Raw genomic sequence first — 20,595 nt, forward strand, 5'->3', positions numbered from 1 at the left:
TCTTGCTCCTTCAGGCCTAGAAGAGATGAAAGTCCCTGTCCCTGGACTGCAGCATCCCTGGAAGTATTTTCAAAACCCTGTCCAGTCCCATGGAAACACTGCAGTGCCTTTTATTAAGCTTCCTGTATTTCCAGCTTTAAGATGCCGTGTCTTCTTACTCCAGATCCTGCCCGAGCAAACCATTAGGAATGGCTCAGGAGTATTTCACCTTGTTCCAGCTGAAGCCCAAATCACCCTTCAATGATGGCTCTCACTCTGCAGGTTGCCCAAGACAAGGAACCCAGAAAACAGGGCTTTTGCGGACAAGGCAGCCATGAGCCTGCCCTGTCTCGAAAGTTCTTTGGGGATTAATTGTTTGGATTGGGATAAGCGTTTCTGTTTTAGGACTTCTACCTCCAGAAAAGAACAGAGCGAGGTTGGAATCAGAGGGCAACAGAGCCACTAAGATAATGTGTGAAAATGTTCCCAGGAAAGTCCGAATATGGGAAAATCTGATGACAGGAAGATACTGAATGAGAATTGTTCTCAGCCAGGAAAGGAAGTGGCTCCGGGGAGAGCCACTGAGAAGCAAATCTTTTAGGTGACATGTGCTAAGAAAGGTAACTTAGGAAAGGTTTTGCTTTGGTTTTTGTTAGTTTTCACAAAGAACTAGGGCTTTGCTGATTATATCATTTAAAAAATATGTATTGGCTGGGTGCGGTGGCTCACGCCTGTAATCCCAGCACTGTGGGAGGCCGAGGTGGGCGGATTGCCTGAGGTCAGGCATTCGAGACCAGCTTGGCCAACATGGCAAAACACCCTCTCTACTGAAAACACAAAAATTAGTGAAACATGGTGGTACATGCCTCTAATCCTAGCTACTCAGAAGGCTGAGGCAGGAGAATTGCTTGAACCCGGGAGGTGGAGTGAGCTGAGATCCTACCATTGCACGGCAGTCTGGGTGACAGAGCAAGACTCCGTCTCAAAAAAAAAAAAAAGAAAAAAAAGAAAAAAAAAAGATATGTTTTGGCCAGGCAAGGTGGCTCACCTCTGTATTCCCAGCACGTTGGGAGGCTGAAGCAGGAGGATCACTAGAGGCCAGCAGTTTGAGACTATTCTGGACAGTGCAGCAAGATTCCATGTCTGCAGAATTTTTCTTTTAATAATTAGCCAGGTGTGGTGGTGTGCACCTGTAGTTCCAGCTACTGGGAGGCTGAGGCGGGAGGACTGCTTGAACCCAGAAGTTCAAGGCTGCAGCAAGGTATGATTGCACCACTGCACTCCAGCCGGGGTGACAGAGTGAGACCCTGTCTCAAAACACGCACACACACACACACACACACACACACACACACACACACACACACACACAGCTCTCGCAAGTTGGAGCATACTTACGTTAAAGACTTTACCTGAGATTTGAATTAATTAGGCATCCTGTATTTTCCCTGGCAACCCCACCCACCGCGCAGAGTCTCTGGTCACAGTGCCTGGAAGGAGCACACTGGGGCCTCACAGCTTCCAGGCAATTGCATAGGAAGCAGCTCAAAGCAGTAATCAATCCTGGGAAATTTTCCTGAGTTCTGTTTTCATGTTTAAATTTTTATTAGAAAACAAACAGCATTGACAAAGGTGGATGTTTCCAGTTGCTTGGGGATAAAATATTATTATGATTCCTCATTCTTGCTGTACCAAGTATCGGGGATGATTAGGGAGAAGAAATCTGAGAATGCTTTCATTGGAAATTCAGGAAAAACTTTACACCTTGTAGAGGGCAAGGCGGACGTTCCGATGCAGCCTTTTGACTCTCTCGCCCCCTAGTGGCGATATGCCTAAACAGGGGTTTGCGTTCCTGCTGGTGACAGTTGCATCCCCTGGAACTTCTCCATTGCACTAACTGTGTAGTAAGTGAAATAACAACAAAACACATAGGAAGATGAAGATCCAGGCATATCTAAGCCCCAAAACCAGTCTGTGCGTAAAGACAGGGCCGAGGTGCAGATGCTGTGCTGCTCCCTTGTAGCCTCCAGCTATTTTATGGGGATCCTGGGCTAATAGGGGAAAATCTGGCTTCACGCCCCGGGGGTTGGATCTGCCCAGAGTTGGTTGCCTTTATTTACATTCATTTACCCAATAAATTTTCCTGGAGTGCCTACTATATGCCAGGCACCGTGCCAGGTGCTAAGCATTACACCTCACATTCTTCACTACGATTTGGAGTTAAACCAAAGAGTTTGCACAGAGTTCTAGAAATTGCACCCAAAGCAAACTGAACACACAGCTAGGCACAGGCAGAAATTTTAGAACTGGGAGGGAATCTATATAACCAATGCCCTTTTAGTTAAACTAATATCCCTGTCACATTCTTTCTTTATAACTCATATATACAGGGTTTCAGCATCTTTTTTGATAAATGGTCATTAGACTTCTTGACAACTATTTATAATTCGGCACCCAGTAATCAATCAGAATTGCATATAGTACAAAATTAATGCCATGTGATATGCCTGGAGCCATTTCTGACTTATGAAAGAAAGATGGTGTTGGCAGAATGTTGAATTTTCGTCCCTGTTTCTAGAACGTGCGATGCTGACTTGCTGACATTGAAAGAATGTAGCGACAGAAACCTATTAGAGCAGTGAACTTGTTTTGGAAATAGTTGGGTTGGGCCTATTTGTGGTAGCACTGACCAAAGTCAATCAGTGGAAAGAATTGAGACAGAATGTTGAAACATAACCTGAGTTTGTTCAGCAGTCTGGAGTATCTCCCAGCTTCCACTACCCTAAGTTCCATTTAATTTATACATCCTGCCAATTTTACTTCCTGAGTATTTCTCAAACCTTTGCCTTCTTTTTATCTTTATAATTCCCATAGTTTCAAATCTCACATCTTTTTTCCTAAATTACTATAACAGAAACTGTATTGTAATCTCTTTTCCTGCTTCTCTCAAATCCATTCTCCACACAGATTTATCTCAAACACAAATCTGATCATGTCCTTAGACTGCTTTTATCTTGTTCATGACTCCGAGGTGCTGGCAGGACACAGTTCAAGCTTTTTGTGCATGAAATGCATGGACCTGACACCTGTCCTGGGGCACAGAATGCGTGGGACGGATACTTGTCCTGCCATGTCCACCATCATTCCATCGTCTTTCCTATCACATCCCTCCTGAGGTCTTCCAGGTGCTCTGAATCGGTCTGTGAGCCTGTTGAGTGAATATCCAAACATATGCATCCACCTCTGTGCTGTGTTGCTTATGAGTTTTCTCCTTGGTAAACCAGGTAACCCTGACGTGACTGAATCCCCTTATTCAAAACATGTTACGAGTTTGTGTTGTTTCAAAGAGTCCCATTATCAGTGGGTAATATTTCTGTCAGATTCCAAAGGCTTACTGCCCTTCTCTTTCCCACTGTTCAGCTGCAGAGAATTCTTCAGCTGATTCTCTTTGGTGTTCAGTGTTTCATTAATCGGATTCTGACCTCTACATAGAATGGAACTGTTTGGGATACTGGCTGGGCGTAGTGGCTCACGCCTGCAATCCCAGCATTCTGAGAGGCTGAGGCAGGTGGATCACCTGAGGTCAGGAGTTTGAGGCCAGCCTGGCCAACATGGCAAAACCTCATCTGTACTAAAAATACAAAAATTAGCCAGGCGTGGTGGTGCAGGCCTGTAATCCCAGCTACTTGGAAGGCTGAGGCAGAAGAATCGCTTGAACACACGAGGCGGAGTTTGCAGTGAGCCAAGATCATGCCACTGCACTCCAGCATGGGTGACAGAGCAAGATTCCATCTCAAAAAAGAAAAAAAAAAGGCATTTATTCAGCATCCATGTGTGCCTAGGGCTGTGGTAGGAACTGGGGATTCAGAGATAATAAAGCTGGTCTTATTCCTTGGCAACCTCATAAATCTCATGAGAGAGGCTCACATATAAGCAAAGAAAGTGCGACAAGTGTTCACAAATCTATGGCTTCTCTCATCAATTTCAACATCCTTGGCCTCCTCCACTGGCAAACTAGGGCCTAATCGTTTTTTGAAAAAATGAAAGTGTGAGTGAATGACGAGATGGATGAATTGATCATCTTTAGCCTAAAGCAGTATTCTCCAAACTACTAGGTCTTAGGAGGCAATGTTCAGTATCACATGAAGAAGCCAGGTGTGGTGGCTCACACCTGTAATCCCAGCACTGTGGGAGGCTGAGGTGGAAAGATCACGTGAGACCAGGAATTCAAGACCAGTTTGGGCAAGTGAGACACCATTTCTATAAAAAATTTGTAGAAAATTAGCCAGACATGGTGGTGTGCACCTATAGTCTCAAATACTCAGGAGGCTGAGCTGGATGACCTGAGCCCAGGAGTTTGGAGGAGTTTGGAGCTGCAGTGAGCTGTGATTGCACCACTGCACCCCAGCCTGGGTGACAGAGCGAGACCCTTTCTCAAAATAGAAAAGAATTCAGTAAACAAAATATTTTACATTGTTAATAGTTATATATTTACTATACAGGATGTAAGAAAATATATAACTGTTTTATCAAACCCGTAATTTAACAATAATATAGATGAGAAAAAGCTTAATATTTTAGGCAAGTCAGTATAAAGTTAATACTAATATAAATGGTAAGAATTTGACCCAGTCACCTCTTAAAGACCCCAGCTTTCCACACTGCCACACATTAGTGATTAAATTTCAACGTGAGTTGTGGAGGGGACAGACATTCAAACTATAGCCGAAGAGAAATTGTTGATGTTTGGGAAACAAAATAATTTTCACTGTTTCCTTTTCTTCAGGTTTTATTCTTTCCCCAAATTCAGCCTACAGTTGACTGTTTTATGTGCAACCCACGGCAATTTTTAACTACGGCATTGAAACCTTTGAAAAGATAAGACAAGGCTGTGTGTGTGTGTGTCTGTTTTTAAAGATGAGCCAAACCATGTTTATTATTTATTTTATTTTATAAGTGATTCTGTCAACTGACCATGTGAATGTCCTGATTTTCATAGATTATGACCTGTTCAGGTGACAAGAAAAGACGTACTAATAACCTAGTAATCTTGGATTATTATTTATATTTGGAAGTAAGGAAAAACAGGAAATGGCTTTCCCAAGCCTCTTGAGCAACATTTAGGAGACATTTTATATATGTATGTGTGCGCGCGCGCGCGTGTGTGTGTGTGTGTGTGTGTGTGTGTGTGTGTGTGTGTATACATATGGATAACATTTAGAATACAGCAGTAGCGGCATCAGGCTGACAGCAACTCTGGGAAACCCACAGGACACTGTCCTTCCCCCCATGCACCCCTGCCCAACCTTCAGTGTCTCCATTCCTGCTTCCTTCTCTGCTTCCTGCTGCTACACAGCCTGCTCTGCTGATCTCTCTCTTTCTCCTTTTCTCTCTTTCTTTGGTTTGTGTCACCTCAAGGCTTTTGCTTGCTGTCACTTTTTAAATTTTTTTTTAATTAATTTTTTTTTTTTAAGAGATGGGGCCTCACTCTGTTTCCTAGGCTGGAGTGCAGTGAAGCTACCAGCTCACTGCACTCTCGAACTCCTGGGCTTCCGGCTAATTTTCTGAAAATTTTTTGTAAAGACGAGGTCTCACTATGTTGCCTGGGCTGGTCTCAAACTTCTGGGCTGAAGTGATCCTCCCGCCTCAGCCTCCCAAGTAGTTAAGTTTTAAGACTATAGACGCGAGCCACCGTGCCACCAAGCCACCATGCCACTGCGCCACTGTGCCACTGCGCCACCTGGCTATGCTTGCTGTCTTTGTGCATCTCAGCTTTCACCTGCCATACTGCCTGCATCTGGGGTGACCAACTCAATCCAGTTTCTTTGGGACTTTTCCAGTTTTAGCACCAAAATTTCCACAACCAGGCAACACCTAAAGTCCTAGGTAAGCCGGGATGTTTAGTCATGCCACCTGTACCCCTTTGCTATACATTTCACATTCGAATTCTGTAAAGGAGAAGAGGGGAAATCTGACTGGATCTCTTTGTCCCTTGTCCAGCCCAGGGAGCCTCTGAGCTCTTCCAGCTGAGCCTACTGATTATACCAGTGAGGCTTGGCGGTGACAAAAGGAAGCATTCCTAGCTGATTGTCTCAGAAGGGGCCTGTGAGCAGAGTGAACCTGAGAATATCATCAGGTCCTGCAGTCCACTTTCCACACCAGTTTGTATCAGTGCTGGTGCTGAACGTGTTGGGTGAAGGTATATGCAGACGAGAGGTGTCAGTGGGGGGCAGGCAGAAACAATTTTAAAAATCATTGCACCAGCTGAGTGCCATGGCTCATGCCTGTAATTCTGGCACTTTAGGAGGCTGAGGTGGGTAGATCACTTGAGGTCAGGAGTTCGAGACCAGTCTGGCCAATGTGGCGAAACCCTGTCTCTACAAAAAATACAAAAATTAGCCGGACGTGGTGGCACGCGCCTGTAATCCCAGCTACTCGGGGGATGAGGCAGGAGAATTGCTTGAACCCGGGAGGCAGAGATTGCACTGAGCCAAGACCCCACGACTGCACTCCAGCCTGGGTGACAGAGCAAAACTCCATCTCAAAAAAAAAAAAAAAAAAAAAAAAAATCATTGTACCCTTTTTACCTTTATGAACTCAAGCATTACACAAATTAGGCTCCTAATATAGTGTTATAGAAACCCTGGCCCAACCAGTCATTAAGTATTTTATCCCAGTCAATATTGTCCAGTTCAGAGATTGTAAAGTTTGCAAAAGTGGGTGTTTACAAAGCAAAACAATGTCATCTGGGAAATGAAGAATGTTAATCTCTAGGAGCCTTGGGGACAAACACAAAATGCACTACGGCTTAGGGCGGAGAAGCTGAGCCATCAATACTTTCTAAATCCTGGAGGGCTTCCTCTACCTCCCGCATTCCAGCACCCCCTCTACCCACTTGGCTCCAGAAATTAGTCCTTCTCTATTAAAACTGTTTTTCCATCTGCAAGGAACAGAGGTCCCCACCCGGCCCTACCCCACCTCCGCTTCCGCCCCGCCTTCAGTTCTGTGGGCTGAGGTGGGGAGAGAAAAATAAAATCACTGTAAAAATACTTGACTTCTGAAGCACGTGACTGGCTTTCAAGAATTCTATAAACTCGAGGGTGAGGCACTTGAAGAAGTGGGAGGCATGGCTCAGGGCAGACGGGCTACTTTGAGCCCTCTGAGTCTCTGGATGCCCCTCCCGAGCACCCCCAACCTCCTGATCACCCCTGATCCTCCTCTCCAGCACCCCATTCCCAACTCTTCCTGGTGTTCTGAGACCCCCGAGGGAGGCAGGCTGCGCGCAGGCAGGCAGCCCAGCCCCCGGTGCTGGGTGACCCCCTCAGCTCCAGGTGTGGCTGCAGGACTGTCAGCCTCCCGGGGGTGACATGGAAGGGTGAATGCATTTGCACTGCGCCTTTCATTCTGTGGCATCTGTGTCTCTGTTTCTCTTAAAGCCTATGGCCATCACTCACCCGGAGGCTGAGAACTGATGAAAAAGTGGAACAGAAACAAAACAAAACTAGCTGCATTGTTGAAACAAAGTCAATTTCAGTGTTTATTTGGCAGAGAAGCTAGTAGAGGTGATCAAAGTGATCAAGGCAATTCACTTGTTTCGCTGGCCCTGGGAGGGAAGGTGAGGAGCTCTGAATTCCAAAGGTGGGGGGAGAGGAGAGCAAAGCTCAGGGGAGAGAGCGGTCAGGAATCTCCCTGGGCACAGCCAATCCCTGCTGAGACTCCAAGACACCAGTCACAGCTTTCTCCTTCTCCTGCATCAGGGTGACCTCCAGGCCCTGTTCTCTGAGCCTCCACCCTCCACCCTGGGCTGCACCACTGCCCCCAAGCCTTTATGGGCACCCCTGCCCAAAGGCTATGCTCTGGGTGCACCCTTGCACCCAAGCTCCCCTCAGGCGCTTTCCCCTATCCTAGCAGCTCCACACCTCCTCCGCACCAGCTCTGAGGGTAGTTTCCAGCTTTGGCCTCCTCCTCCAGGAAGCCCTGCGCCCCAGGGAGGTCCCTGGCATCACAGTCTTAGCTTACAGACTAGAGGTCTCAGTGACTAGAGCAGGCGCCCAGCTCCCAGCAGAAATTGATAAATATCTATGACGAAACTTCATGCCGCCTTAGGGCTCCTACAGCAATGCCCCCCAGATAATACCAGACCCAATTCTACTGTTGAAAGAAGAGGAATTTTAGAAAATAGGTATACCAGGCCAGGTGCAGTGGCTCATGACAGAAATCTCAACATTTCGTGAGGTCAGGGCCGGAGGACTGTTTGAGCCCAGGAGTTCAAGACCAGCTTGGGCAACATAATGAGCCCTAATGTCACAAAAAATATAAAATTAGCCAGGCATGGTGGAGTGTGGCTGTTGTCCCAGCTACTTGGGAGGCTGAGGCTAGAGGATTTATTGAGCCCAAGAGGTTGAAGCAGTGAGCCATGATCATACCCCTGAATCCAGCCTGGGTGGTGGAGTGAGAACTTATCAAAAAAAAAAAAAAAAAAAAAGGAAGAAGAGAGATACCTCCTTTTTTATTCTTCATTTCCATCTAGCAAAATAATAATAATAATGATTGAGGGGTCACCTAGGACAATGGCCTTGGACTTCAGTAGTGAAAAAAGAGGATAAAAGATCCTAAGGTATTCACCAAGTAAAGACTGAACAGGACGCTGGAGATGAGAAAGATGGGCGAGATGAGAGCCAGACATTCGAGAATGCTCCAGGAGTCAGTTTGTTCAGCAACAAAGTGGGGAGATGTTGGTGGGGGTAACAGGGAGAAGTGTACTCCATGATCCCAGTTTTGGCAATTTGATTGGTTTCCCTTCCTTCTTGCTCCCCCTATTCCCCAACCCCCACCTCCACAGGTCACTGTAGCTTTGAGAGACGGCCGGGGAGAAGCTCAACGACAGAAAATAAGCCAGGAGAGTCTCTTTCCAACAAATACTCTATTGAAAGGGTTGATAATGAGGCACTGTGGGTAAAGCGAGGTAGCAACCCAGGTGCTTGTATCTATAGAAGTTCTCATATTCTCGTGGACTCCACCCTGGCCCTTCAGGAACTCTGTGAAATATGCCATGGTTTCGCTCCCTCTGGGATAAAAGGGGTGAGCAGATATATGTTACAATTTGCGCTTAGAAGTTGCCACCTGGAATCCAGACTTTGTCTGCAGTGACCAGAGGGCAGAGCTAAGCAAGACTCTCAAGACGATGTGCTGTGCAGATGCCAGCTGTGACCACAGTGCTGTGCATACGGGGTCTCTGCTGCCCAGCATCTATCTTCCAACTTAAGATAGATAAAAGAACCCATAATAAAAGCCAACATCAATGGGTTCTCTTAAAAAGAAAGCAAACATGCTTAAAGTATTAACACATTGGATCTATGTGTAGTTTCACATGATATGATCACATGAGGAATTTGTGTAGAGGGGCAAGAGGAGAGTTCCAAGACATCTGATAGGGAGACTTGAGTGTTGCTGGGTAGGGAGGGGCTCTTGGGCACCTCACTTAGTGTCTGGCAGAATCTCCTTGGAGCCACTGGAATTTTAAGGACTTTAAGTAAGGGAAGATTGGTTACCCTCTGCTCTGGAGGGAATGCTGGAGATATAAATGGTTACCTGGTGAAATTGTTGCTCTTAACACAGAAGGGAAAATTCTGTTTTGATCTATGAGTCATATAGAAATGTATCATACTATGGAATTTGTGAAATTGTTAGTGGGGCTTTGTAATACAGTTCGTGTGAGGCTCACACCTTCGCTCTAATTATTGTTTAAGATCAATTATTTTTTAATTATTGTTTAAGATTCTTTTATAGGGTCTTTGTTGGGAAACTCAAACAGTATCATTATGTTCCCCTCACATTTGGAAACCTAAGGCGCCCGGAGGGCTTATCTTGGGATCACACATAGGTGGCCATCTGTACTGGTTTGCCAGGGACAGCCGTGGTTTCTTGTCCAGTTGTAATTATTAATAGTGTCTCCTTTCCCTCTCACAACTGCGGGTTTATGCTAAGTATAAGGTCACCCTAACCACCTGACACATTGCTGTCAAAACTAGGATTGGAGATCCCACATTTCACATGTGCCAGATCATCCATTTAAGCAAATGTTATCCCAGTTGTTAAAAATCCTTTGTTTTTGACTTACAGGGCCTCATACCATAGTAGTCTGTCTTTTAGAAATAGTTAATGTGGAACACATCAAACATGAGGCCTCTGGTTGAAACACTTTTGTTGACTTCTTTGTTTTTCACTTTGTTTTGATTAACTCCCACAGTTATGGCTGCCTTTGAAAAGTACATTTTAAGGACTTCAGCAAGCATTAGTTATTTCTTTTGTGTCATGATGTCAAGTCATTTTCAATTATCTGGTTCTTAATAGAATTTAAAGTGAAAAAATATTAAATATGTATCAGGGCAATTCCACTTACTCTTGGTTCTTGCAATGATTTCTCTCTTGAAAAACTTACATAGGCCAGGCACAATGGCTCACGCCTATAAACCCAGAATGATTACTTTGGGAGGCCGAGGTGGGCGAATTACCTGAGGTCAGGAGTTCGAGACCAGCCTGGCCAACGTGGTGAAACCCCGTCTCTACTAAAAATACAAAAAAACAAAAAAACAAAAAAACAGAGCCAGGCATAGTGGCGGGTGCCTGTAATCCCAGCTACTCAGGATGCTGAAGGAGGACAATTGCTTGAACCCAGGAGGCAGAGGTTGCAGTGAGCCGAGATCACACCATTGCACTACAGCCTGGGCCACAAGAGCAAAACTCCACCTCCAAAAAAAAAAGGGGGGGGAAAGGCCGGGTGCGGTGACTCACACTTGTAATCCCAGCACTTTGGGAGGCCGAGGCGGGCAGATCACGAGGTCAGGAGATCAAGAACATTCTGGCTAACATGGCGAAACTCCATCTCTATGAAAAATACAAAGAGTTAGCCAGGCATGGTGGCATGTGCCTGTAGTCCCAGCTACTCAGGAGGCTGAGGCAGGAGAATCGCTTGAACCCAGGAGGCAGAGGTTGCAGTGAGCCGAGATCGCACCACTGGGTAACTGAGCAAGGTGCCATCTCAAAAAAAACAGAGCAAGACACCATCTCAAAAAAAAAAAAAAAGAAAGAAAGAAAAGAAAAACTTACATAAAGGAAATTGACATGCTTTCCACAACCCTGTAACTGGCCTGCTGAGAAATCGCATGCAATTGTTTACGATTTTTGTGATTAATTCTCTTCATGGTGGTTGCCACTTATGTTGCGTTATCAGCACCAATAATGGTCCAGTTCTGTAACAGGTTAGCTATGACTACAAAATCACCATTTGTCTTTACAGCACTCTATTATCTCATCACTTGTCTTTCCTTTTAAATGACATTTGTTTTATGTGGTAGCTCATTTTGAGTCATGAATTGCAACATATGGAACCACTAACCAAGAAATAGTCTTGCACCTTTCCCTGTTAACAGAAATGGAGTTGAAAACTTAGCCTCCTGGTATTATTATTATTCTAGTTCTCTATATGATTGGAGGGAAATCAGATTTCAAGTTCTTGCCGCTTTCCTTATGCCTTTCACAGCAAATTTCAAAGTATAGCAGTAGGCAGATTGCAATGTAATAGCAATTTTTAAGCCCAGAAATTAAATTAAACCAGAAAGAAATACACCTACTTCTAGTTCAAATAGTGTTTCTTCCGGAAAGAAGAACATCTCCACAGTAACAGCGGTGACAATAAGAGTATTTTCATGAAGATCGGAGTTAGCAGGTTTATATAGATTGCAGAATACAGCTACTGTTTTCCAGAGAAACTGACAATCAGTGTTAAATGGTTAGGAAGGTCTCTGTGCTTTGGAGAAAGATATGGAATAGTCGGTGCAAGGGCTAATAGAGTGCCTTCTCAAATTGTTTTCAGTTCCTCCTCTTAAGGAGGAACGAAAGGCTGGTAAGTAATCCAATAGAAGCTTTTCCCTATAGAATGGTCAGAAAGTTTGATCATTCAAAAGAACATTATTTTACTGTAAATACATGTCTAGATTTCATGGTCCTTAATGATTTATGTTACATGTCTTCCCCCCTAACGCCTTTTTCTGTCGTGCATATCACAGAGTTTTGCTTCCTGGAATATCAGTGGAGAGGGTAGTCAGCTTGGCCCATATGAGGGAGGGGAGGGTTCTAGCAGCTGGAACGCAAGGTGGACTGACCAAGGGGGTTCCTTGGCCTGCCTGGAAAACGGTAGTTCAGACCTGGTGGGAAACATTCCCCTATTTTTGTCCATCTAGGGATCAACAGAGGCCTTGAAAGACTGCTGTGACACCTTCCAAACAGCCCCCAGGAAATCATAATCAGCATCTGCCAATGGATCTCTTCTGCCTGGGTTGAGCTAGCCAGGAGGGCCCCAGGGCAGGGTATGGTTTGTGGCTGCCAGCTGCCATGGCAGCTCTCTGCTGCCTCCTTCATCCTGGGGTTTTTGCCTCTGTGCTACCAAATGACAGGTAGGAGCTGCTAAGGATGGGCTCTCTGGACACCAAAGCAAGGGGCTTGGGGTCACAACTAAAGGCTGAGGGACATCTGATTTGGGCTGCTGCAACTGCAGTGTTTCTCTCTCTCTCTCTCTCTCTCACTTTTCTCCCGCCCTCCTCTCCACTCTTCCTGGCATTAATGCCTTAAAGACTAATACCACAACAGTGTACAAGAATCAGGATGATCTGGACCTGAAAGGCTGAACATAGGAGGGGCCTCCTTCATGAACATTTTACACCTAAGGAAATAGTACGTTTAAAACTAGATTCATCTGGCTTTGCCCAGGGGCCACCGGGACAGAAACTGTGTACGATTCATTCCTCCTTAAAGCAAGATTGCCAGGTAATTCTGTTGCAAAGTCATAGAGACCTTAAGTTATCTGCTCTGCAAACCCCACTGCCTCTATTCAGGCTGCCAAGGCACTGGTTTATTTTTCTGAAAGATTCACTGCGTCTTCTTGGATTTCAAGAAAAATCCCGTTAGGAATTGAGGGGCTCTCTTCTTCCCCTCCCGACATGAGTATAACTCACTTCCTGGCATGTCTCCTTTCCTTTTGGCCTACATCCTTTGTCTGTTAGGTGCTTCCACATCCTTATGTCTTAAATGACCAAAATACGTCACCCCCACTGCCAAAACACACAGGTCACTCGAGGTCACAATCTGGAACATAGGCCGGCCATTGTTCTGTACACATTCTTGATTTAAATCAATCTCAAACCTTGCTGGAATGCCCTGTAAACTGGGGCAAGGTATGGTCACCAGACTAAGCATTGTCCTTTTTTAACCTTCCAGTGATGGGGCTGCTACAGGCTACAATATTGCACTCTTCCTCCTAGCTACTGTTACCCTGAGATATCTGAGGTTGCAGAGCTAATGTTGCCTAGATTATTTTGCCATCCTTTTTTTTTTTTCCCTCCGGACATCATGCCCCCTATTTTCACTCTCTGGGAACTCTGCCAGTTTTTCAAGGACTGGGTAAAGAACAAAATAAATATTTGTAGGTGGTTTAAAAGGAGAAGAAGTATGTTGGCTGTAACTCTGCCCATCCAAAGAAATGCATTTTCACTGTCTTTCAGATGTTTTGAAGTTGTTAACTGGGAGAGCTTCAGAAGGTTGACTTTACTAGTTTACCTTTTGGATTTGTGATCAAGGGCTGAGTGTGTGTGTGAGTGTGTGTGTGTTTGTAAGTGTGTTGGGGAAGGGAGGAGTCTGAGAAAGTGAGGCAAGTAAGTAGAAACTTTTTTTAAAAAGTCCAGATTGAGTGATTGAAATCGACTGTGTGCAAATGACGCTAGACCTCTTCATAGATGTTAATCGGGCCCTAAAAAATTAGTGCCGGAAAGTGCTTACTTGCAGCACTCAGCATAGACCCTTTCTTTCAAATTGTTTGGGATTTTTTTTTTTTAAGGGAGTTCACTGAAATTTGGGAGGTTCGACAGGTTGCTGTTTCTTAATATGTGGATCACCCGATTTGGGAGGCTCACTCTCCCTCTGAGATTAAAGAGATGAGGGCACTGGCTCCCAGCGAAGGCTCCTGGCCTTAATCATGTGTGAAATGTTTTCCTTCCTGGGCTGCAGAGCCTCGGTGGTTTGCAGCGGTGGAACCAGGCAGGCCGAGCTGTGGGTAGGAGAGGCCGTCACCTGTTGGGGCCTCCCCCCTCGCGCCCAACCCCCGGCATCGCCCTGCCCTGGCAGAGCCCAGCCCCCAGTCCCCGGGGAGCGCGCCTGCGGACGGACGGACAGACGGACGGTCGGACAGACCTAGGGACGGAGGGCCAGGGGTAGGGGAGATCCAAGAGGCCCGGCGCTGGAATGCAGTTTTCTCCGGCGAGGGAGACTTTGCACCGGAGTGGAAAATAGTTTGGGGTGGGGTTTCGCACCGTCCCCTCCTCCCCAGCCCCGGGCCCCCTCCCAGGCGCTTTCTGGGAGCTTTTAGAACTGCGCTCTGAAGTTTCCAGAGAGCAAGGAGCTTTTGCGGCAGGCAGAGACAATGGAAGAAAATGAAAGCCAGAAATGTGAGCCGTGCCTTCCTTACTCAGCAGACAGAAGACAGATGCAGGGTAAGTAACAGACCCATTCAAAGATGGAGTTACAGGGACGCGTGCCCCTTGCCGCTTGCTGCTTTTTATAAACTGCAGCCCTGGGACCTGGCAAAGAAAAAAAAAAAAAAAAGGCAAATTCTTGAGATGGTACATTTTCCAAACTGGATAGAGAATAGAGAACTGTGATTTCTTAGGCTTGACTTTATCTCTGGCACGATTTTCTTAAGCAGCAAAAGAGGTGGTGGGGTGATGTCACATTTGTAGCACAGTGAGCCATCAGCATGCGCTGGATCTCTAAGCAATGACAAATAAATCACTAAGCAGCTCCTAATCATTTCCTCCCGGGGCTCCAGCCATGGGAGAAAGGAGCTGTTTTTGTGAAACTGTCTCTAGGACGGCAGCTTCCATTCATTGGTTGGGGGATTCCATGTGGCAGATGCATGCTGGCTGCAAAGTTTGTGCAGTATTTTAGAGTTAAATCACAGAAACCAGGCGTGTTTTATTTTACAGATCCCAGCAGCAGGGGAGGGCTTGAGCATCTGGGTGATAGATAGAACTCTGGATCTTCTTTTATGTTTTAATTCAAAACTTGGGAGTTGTTGGACAATTTTGGTAAATATTCTCCAGGCAGTTTCCCTTTAATTGTGTTTATAATAGACTTGTCTTTTCCGTAGGGAATTTCCAGAAGCTTATGTTGTTCCAAAGAAATTTCGCAGCGGGATTGGGTAGCCAGAGGAGGTCCCTGCTCTCTGGCATCTGATGCCTGTGATGCCAAGAACTGATTCTATGGAATCCTATAGGCAGCATGTTCATAAACCGCACAGCCCTGGACCGCCCGACCCACCCTCCCTCAGGTTCATGCAGGGGCCAGTACACAACAAAAAGAAGTGCGGGAGTGCAGTGCTGTGCGTGGGAGTAGGGATTATGCACAGGGGAAAAGGTGTGTGTTTTATGAACATGTAAAAGGGAAGTAGCACATGACTCATCCACGCTGAAAATGCAAAGCTAAGCCAGACAAGAGAACTTACAATGACAAGAGATAGAAATCCCCCAGTGAAATGTAGAAAACTCGAAGTTTTGTAATGGCTGGAGATTCCCTGAGTCTGAACAGTCATCTGTCGAGGTGTCTGCGTTCGTGCCGCCAAAGCACAGGACCCTCCTTGAGGCCACCGGGGTCAGTGGCATCCAGTGGAAGATAAGGCTACCTCCTCCTCCTGACTCCCGCAACCCCTCCATTTTCTGGGACAGGATCTTACTTCAGGAATTCAACCTCTGGGCCTGTCCTGAAAGAAATGACCCAGATTCTAGAGGGGCTGTTAGAAAGGGATCCATTTAAGAAATGACTTTCCAACAATCACGGCAATTCAGAGGCTTCAGAGTCTAGGATGGTCAGGCTGAGAGAGTGTACTCCTTTGCTCACTCATTCATTCATTCAGTGAATATTGAGCATCTGTTATGTCGTCGTCACTGTTTTAGCTGCCAGACATCCAGTGGTGAACAAAGCAGACTAAAAATACTTGCCTTCATTGAACTTACAGTGTAAGGACCAAGTTTCAGGGGGTGGGGAGCTGGTGGAGACAGACAATGAACAAATAAATAAAATATATAGCATGTTAGATGGCAGAGTTGCTAAATTTTGCAAATAAAAATACAGAAGGCCCAGCTAAATTTGAATTTCAGGTAATCAGTGAATTTTTTTTTTTAGTATAAGTATATCCTGTGTCATATTTGGGATATACTTATGCTAAAAATACTAATCCATTATTTATGTGAGGTGCACATTTAACTGAGCAGTCCTGTATTTTATCTAGCAACCCTATTTGATGGAAATAAGATTATGGAGAAAATAAAGCAGGAAACGGAACAGGGAGTGAAACTGTAAATAGGATTAGAAAAGCTTCACTAAAGTGATATTTGAGCAAAGATGAGAGAGGTAATAGCAGGAATCTAATGTATTCAAAGAACAACAAGAACATGGGAGAAGGATGGGAGGTAAACAGGTTGAGAGGTCATCCCAGGCCAAATCACCTAGGGCCCATGAAACCATCATAAGGACTAGAGCTTTTATTTTGAAAGAGGTGGGAATCTCCTGGCAGGTGGGACTGCTCTTTTTTTTTTTTTTTTTTTTTTTTTTAGAGATAGGGTCTCGTTTGTCACCCAGACTGGAGTATAGTGGTATGATTATAGCTCACTGCAGCCTTGAACTCTTGGGCTCAAGCAATCCTCTGGCCTTAGCCTCCAAATAGCTGGGACTACCGGGACATGCCACCATGCGTGGTTTATTTTATTTTATCTTATTTTATTTTATTTTATTTTAGAGAAGGGGTCTTGCTATGTTGCCTAGGTGAGTTACAAAGGGATTTGTCTTTTTAAATGGGGGTAATACTGGGTGCTGTATTGAGCACAACCCAAGTAGGGTTGAGGGAAGAACAGGGAGGCCTTTAGGAAGCTTCTGTAGTCAAGGAGGCAAGAACCAGGGCTAGCTTGGACCAGGTGGTGATTAGCAGGTGGCGATAAGCAAGCAAATTCTAGGTGTGTATTGAGGGTAATGCCCAAAGCATTTCCTCTAGCCTGGGCAGCATAGTGAGACCCCATCTCTAGGAAAAAAAATTAGCTAGGCATAGTGGCACATGCCTGTAGTCCCAGCTACTTGGGAGGCTGAGGCAGGAGGATCACTTGAGCCAGGAGGTTGGAACTGCAGTTAGCCATGATAGCACCACTGCACTCCAGCCTGGGTAACAGTGTAAGACTCTGAAAGAAAGAAAGAGAGAAAGAGAGAGAGAAGGAGAAGGATGGGGAAAGAACAGAAAAGAAGAGAGGGGAGTAGAGGAGCGGAGAAAAGAAAAGACAAAACAAAAGCAATTGCTAAAGGATTCAACGTGGGATGTAAGAGAAAAAGAAGAGTCAGAGACAACTTCCAAAATTTTGGTGTAAGCAGCTGAGAGAATGGAGTTGCCATTTGCCTAAGTGGGGGAGCATTTACGAAGAACAGATGAGAGGGTGTTTATGGTTTGAAGGTCTGAAAAGCAGAAAATCTTTTGATAGATTAGGATTGAGAAGTTTATCAGGGATCCAAGTGGAGATGTTGATTGCAATTTGGATATTAATGACTAGAGCTGCAGGAAGACTGAGAAATGAGAGATCCTGTAGGATGGAATCTGTGTGCAGAAGAAAAAGTCCAAAGGGATGCCTCCTGAGGCACTCCAGCATCTAGAGGTCAGGGAGGTTGGAAGGAAGAGCTGGAAAAAATGGCAAAAGAGGAATAAAAATCCAAGTTCGATTTTTTAAATCCTGTTCAGTTCTGGGTGAATAGGATGCTGTAGAGAAGCATGGCTTCATTTTTAGTTCTCCCAGTGAGCACGAGACTGCGAGGGAGAGCAATATCTCTGATGCTAACATCACCCATGACGTCCATTTCTATCATTGCACTCTCTCTTGTGTCTGCCTGTGTTATCTGTTTTACCCAATGACAATGTGATATTCCACAGCAGGGACCATGTCTTATTTATTCACATTTGCATTTCCAGCACCTAACAGAGCACCGGGCAACCTAATAGAGCACCAGGCACCTCAGAAGGCACTCAGTAAACATTTATTGAATGAACGGCTAATTATACCACTTTGGGACTTTGAGTTTATTATCCTGCTATAGATAAGGATCCCTGGGGTGATCGTGTAACTTATTGTCCAAATGAGATCCTTTTGAGAGTGAAAGGGAACACTACAAATAATTTTACTGAGACAACAGTTGTAACCCAGAGCTGTTTTGGCAAACTGGGGTATGTGATCACCCTAAGAATAGCTCTAATCGATGAAGCTTCCACGGCTGAATAGCCCGGCTACCAGGTAAATAACAATGGGGAAGTGTAGCGCATAGTGTGCTTGGCAGAGTAGGCACTCAACAATTATTGGTGGAACCTGAATCTAACTCTATCATTTTCCCTTTGAAGGCCATGGGCTCTTCAGTGTGACCCTGGGGGATAGTCATTCCTTGGGATGACTCTGTCCACAACGTGTGTGCTTTTGCTCTGGTCCCTAAGGTCTTGAAACTATGCACGTGAAGTGCTATCAGCCCACCTGCTTACCTTCCCCACACTCTGATTGGCAGCCTCCCATCGAGTGCAAGCCTGGGGAATCAGATATGCAGAAACCTCCTCTAAAACAGCCCCCTCGGTCTCTGTACCCTTATCCCATTTCATTCTTCAAAGCATTTATCGTTAGGTGACATTTGGAATCTATATGATTTGTTTGTGGTTGGCCTCTCTATTTCAAACGTGGACTCCTCTATGGGGGAATTAAGTCTGACTTGATCTACTTCACACTCTCTCTCCTAACTCCTTTCGGTGTAGGAGCAGGCAGTCAATACATATTTGTATGAATGAATGAATGAATCAATCAGTGCTTGACACAGAATGCTGTTCTGGGAAGAGAAGGTCCTGTCTCTACTTTGTCTAAGATCTGTACCAGAAATCCTCTTCATCATTGACAAAATTTTATGCTGTAGAGGAATATAATGACCCGGTTTCAGCTGTAATTTCTGTGTTGCTTTGTGTATATGTTATGATAGTAACAAGGGAGCTAACCCCATCACTTTGAGATGCTGAGGCAGGAGGATCACTTGAGGCCAGGAGTTCTAGACCAGCCTGGGCAACATAGTGAGATCCCATCTCTACAAAAAAAAATTTTTTTAAGTAGCCATGCATGGTAGTATGCACTTGTAGTCCCCGTCACTCGATTCTGAGGCAGGAGGATCACTTGAGCGCAGGAGTTCGAGGCTGCATTGAGCCATGATTGCATGACTGCATTCCAGCCTGGGTGACAGAGCAAGACCCTGTTTCTAAAAACAAACAAACAAACAAACAAACAAACAAAAACACAAGGGAGCTTGAAAACTGAGGGAGGCTGTAGGATCCTGCGGCCTGCTAACCGATTATGTGTATTAATCAGATAGGCTAATTGTTTTAACCACCCTCTAATCTTGGTGGCTTTGGATGATGAAGGTGAATTGCTCACTCACACACAGCACAGTGTGATTTCTGTGGCCAGGTGGATTTCCTGGGTGGCTGCCGAGGCTCCTCCTGCCTTGTCACCCTGCCATCCCCCACGGCCTTGGAGGGTTCTGCTCTATGGATCCTTTGTATTCCACTGGCCAAAGAGTAAAGAGAGAGAGAACATGAAAAGTTATTCAGGACGTCCAGGGGCCCTGACCAAAGGTGGCTCACGTGGCTTCTGCCGACAATGCATTGACTGGAATTAATACAAGGCCCCAATGAGATGGAGGAAGGTGGCTGGAAAATGCGGTCTGCCTGTGTGTGCAGCAGAAGAGCATTCTGGTTGAACACATAGGGCTGTCTCCAGACCAAACAGCAACTCCCCATGATGCTCCCTGTGACAAGAGAGCTTCTCAGCACACTTGAGAAGGAGACAGCTAACCAGAAGCCACCAGAAAGAAGGGGGGATGCCTTCCCTCAGAGTCTGCGGCCTACCTAATCTTGACCCAGGAAGAGGATCTCAGGGAAGCCGTCAGCACTGTTGCTGGCTCTGGAGCTGGTGTGGAATGCCTGAGTGATGCAAGGCCCCAAATCCCTTGCTGCAGGTCAGCTGACCCAGCCAGAGTAACCTGAGTTGTGGCGAAGAAGCTGGCCTTGGCAGCTCCTGCAGTTGCCTGCCTGCGGGACTTGCAGTGCGGCTTTCTCCTTGAGGATGCCTCATCTTCCAAGAGCCTCTGCGTGTTTGGTGTCTACCTCAGCCCCTGCTTTCCATGCTTTCTTTCCAGAATGCCAAATCCTAGTCTGGGAGCCCCTTGGATTCCTGAAGTGTCCCTCTAGCATTTCTGTCTGCCTTGTCCTCACTTCTCCAGGGAATGTTTCAGGGATTTTGCTCGGCTTTAAGCTCATATGTTGCTCTTTGCCCTGCTTGAAGTGAGCTCCCAGGAGGAGTTGCCCTGGGCTCTGCAGAGGCTGGGAGGGGCAGGAAAGGGAAACAGGACTGCCTTTCAGCAAGCCTTGCCTTCATGCTACAGCTTCATTATTTTGTTCGACAAGGATTCCCGGAATAGCAAACAGCTAGACACACCCATATTTAAATGTTA

At 45.7% G+C, this 20,595-nt stretch overlaps 1 protein-coding gene across 18 annotated transcripts in view; it reads left to right on the forward strand.

Annotated features, from left to right (window-relative positions):
- Positions 1–20,595, forward strand: part of KIAA1217 — an 839,292-nt gene that overhangs the window by 482,219 nt on the left and 336,478 nt on the right. For 16 of the 18 annotated variants that reach the window (XM_077945965.1, XM_001099259.5, XM_077945966.1 and 13 more), the window contains exon 1: positions 12,101–14,522. The exons of the other annotated variants lie outside the window; for them this stretch is intronic. In XM_077945965.1, the coding sequence (XP_077802091.1) occupies positions 14,453–14,522 (70 nt within the window). In that variant the 5' untranslated portion in view covers positions 12,101–14,452. Of the gene's footprint in view, positions 1–12,100; positions 14,523–20,595 lie in introns of those variants that run through there. 18 annotated transcript variants of the gene reach the window in all.

Source organism: Macaca mulatta, chromosome 9, assembly GCF_049350105.2.
Source record: "Macaca mulatta isolate MMU2019108-1 chromosome 9, T2T-MMU8v2.0, whole genome shotgun sequence".
Lineage (NCBI taxonomy): Eukaryota > Metazoa > Chordata > Mammalia > Primates > Cercopithecidae > Macaca > Macaca mulatta.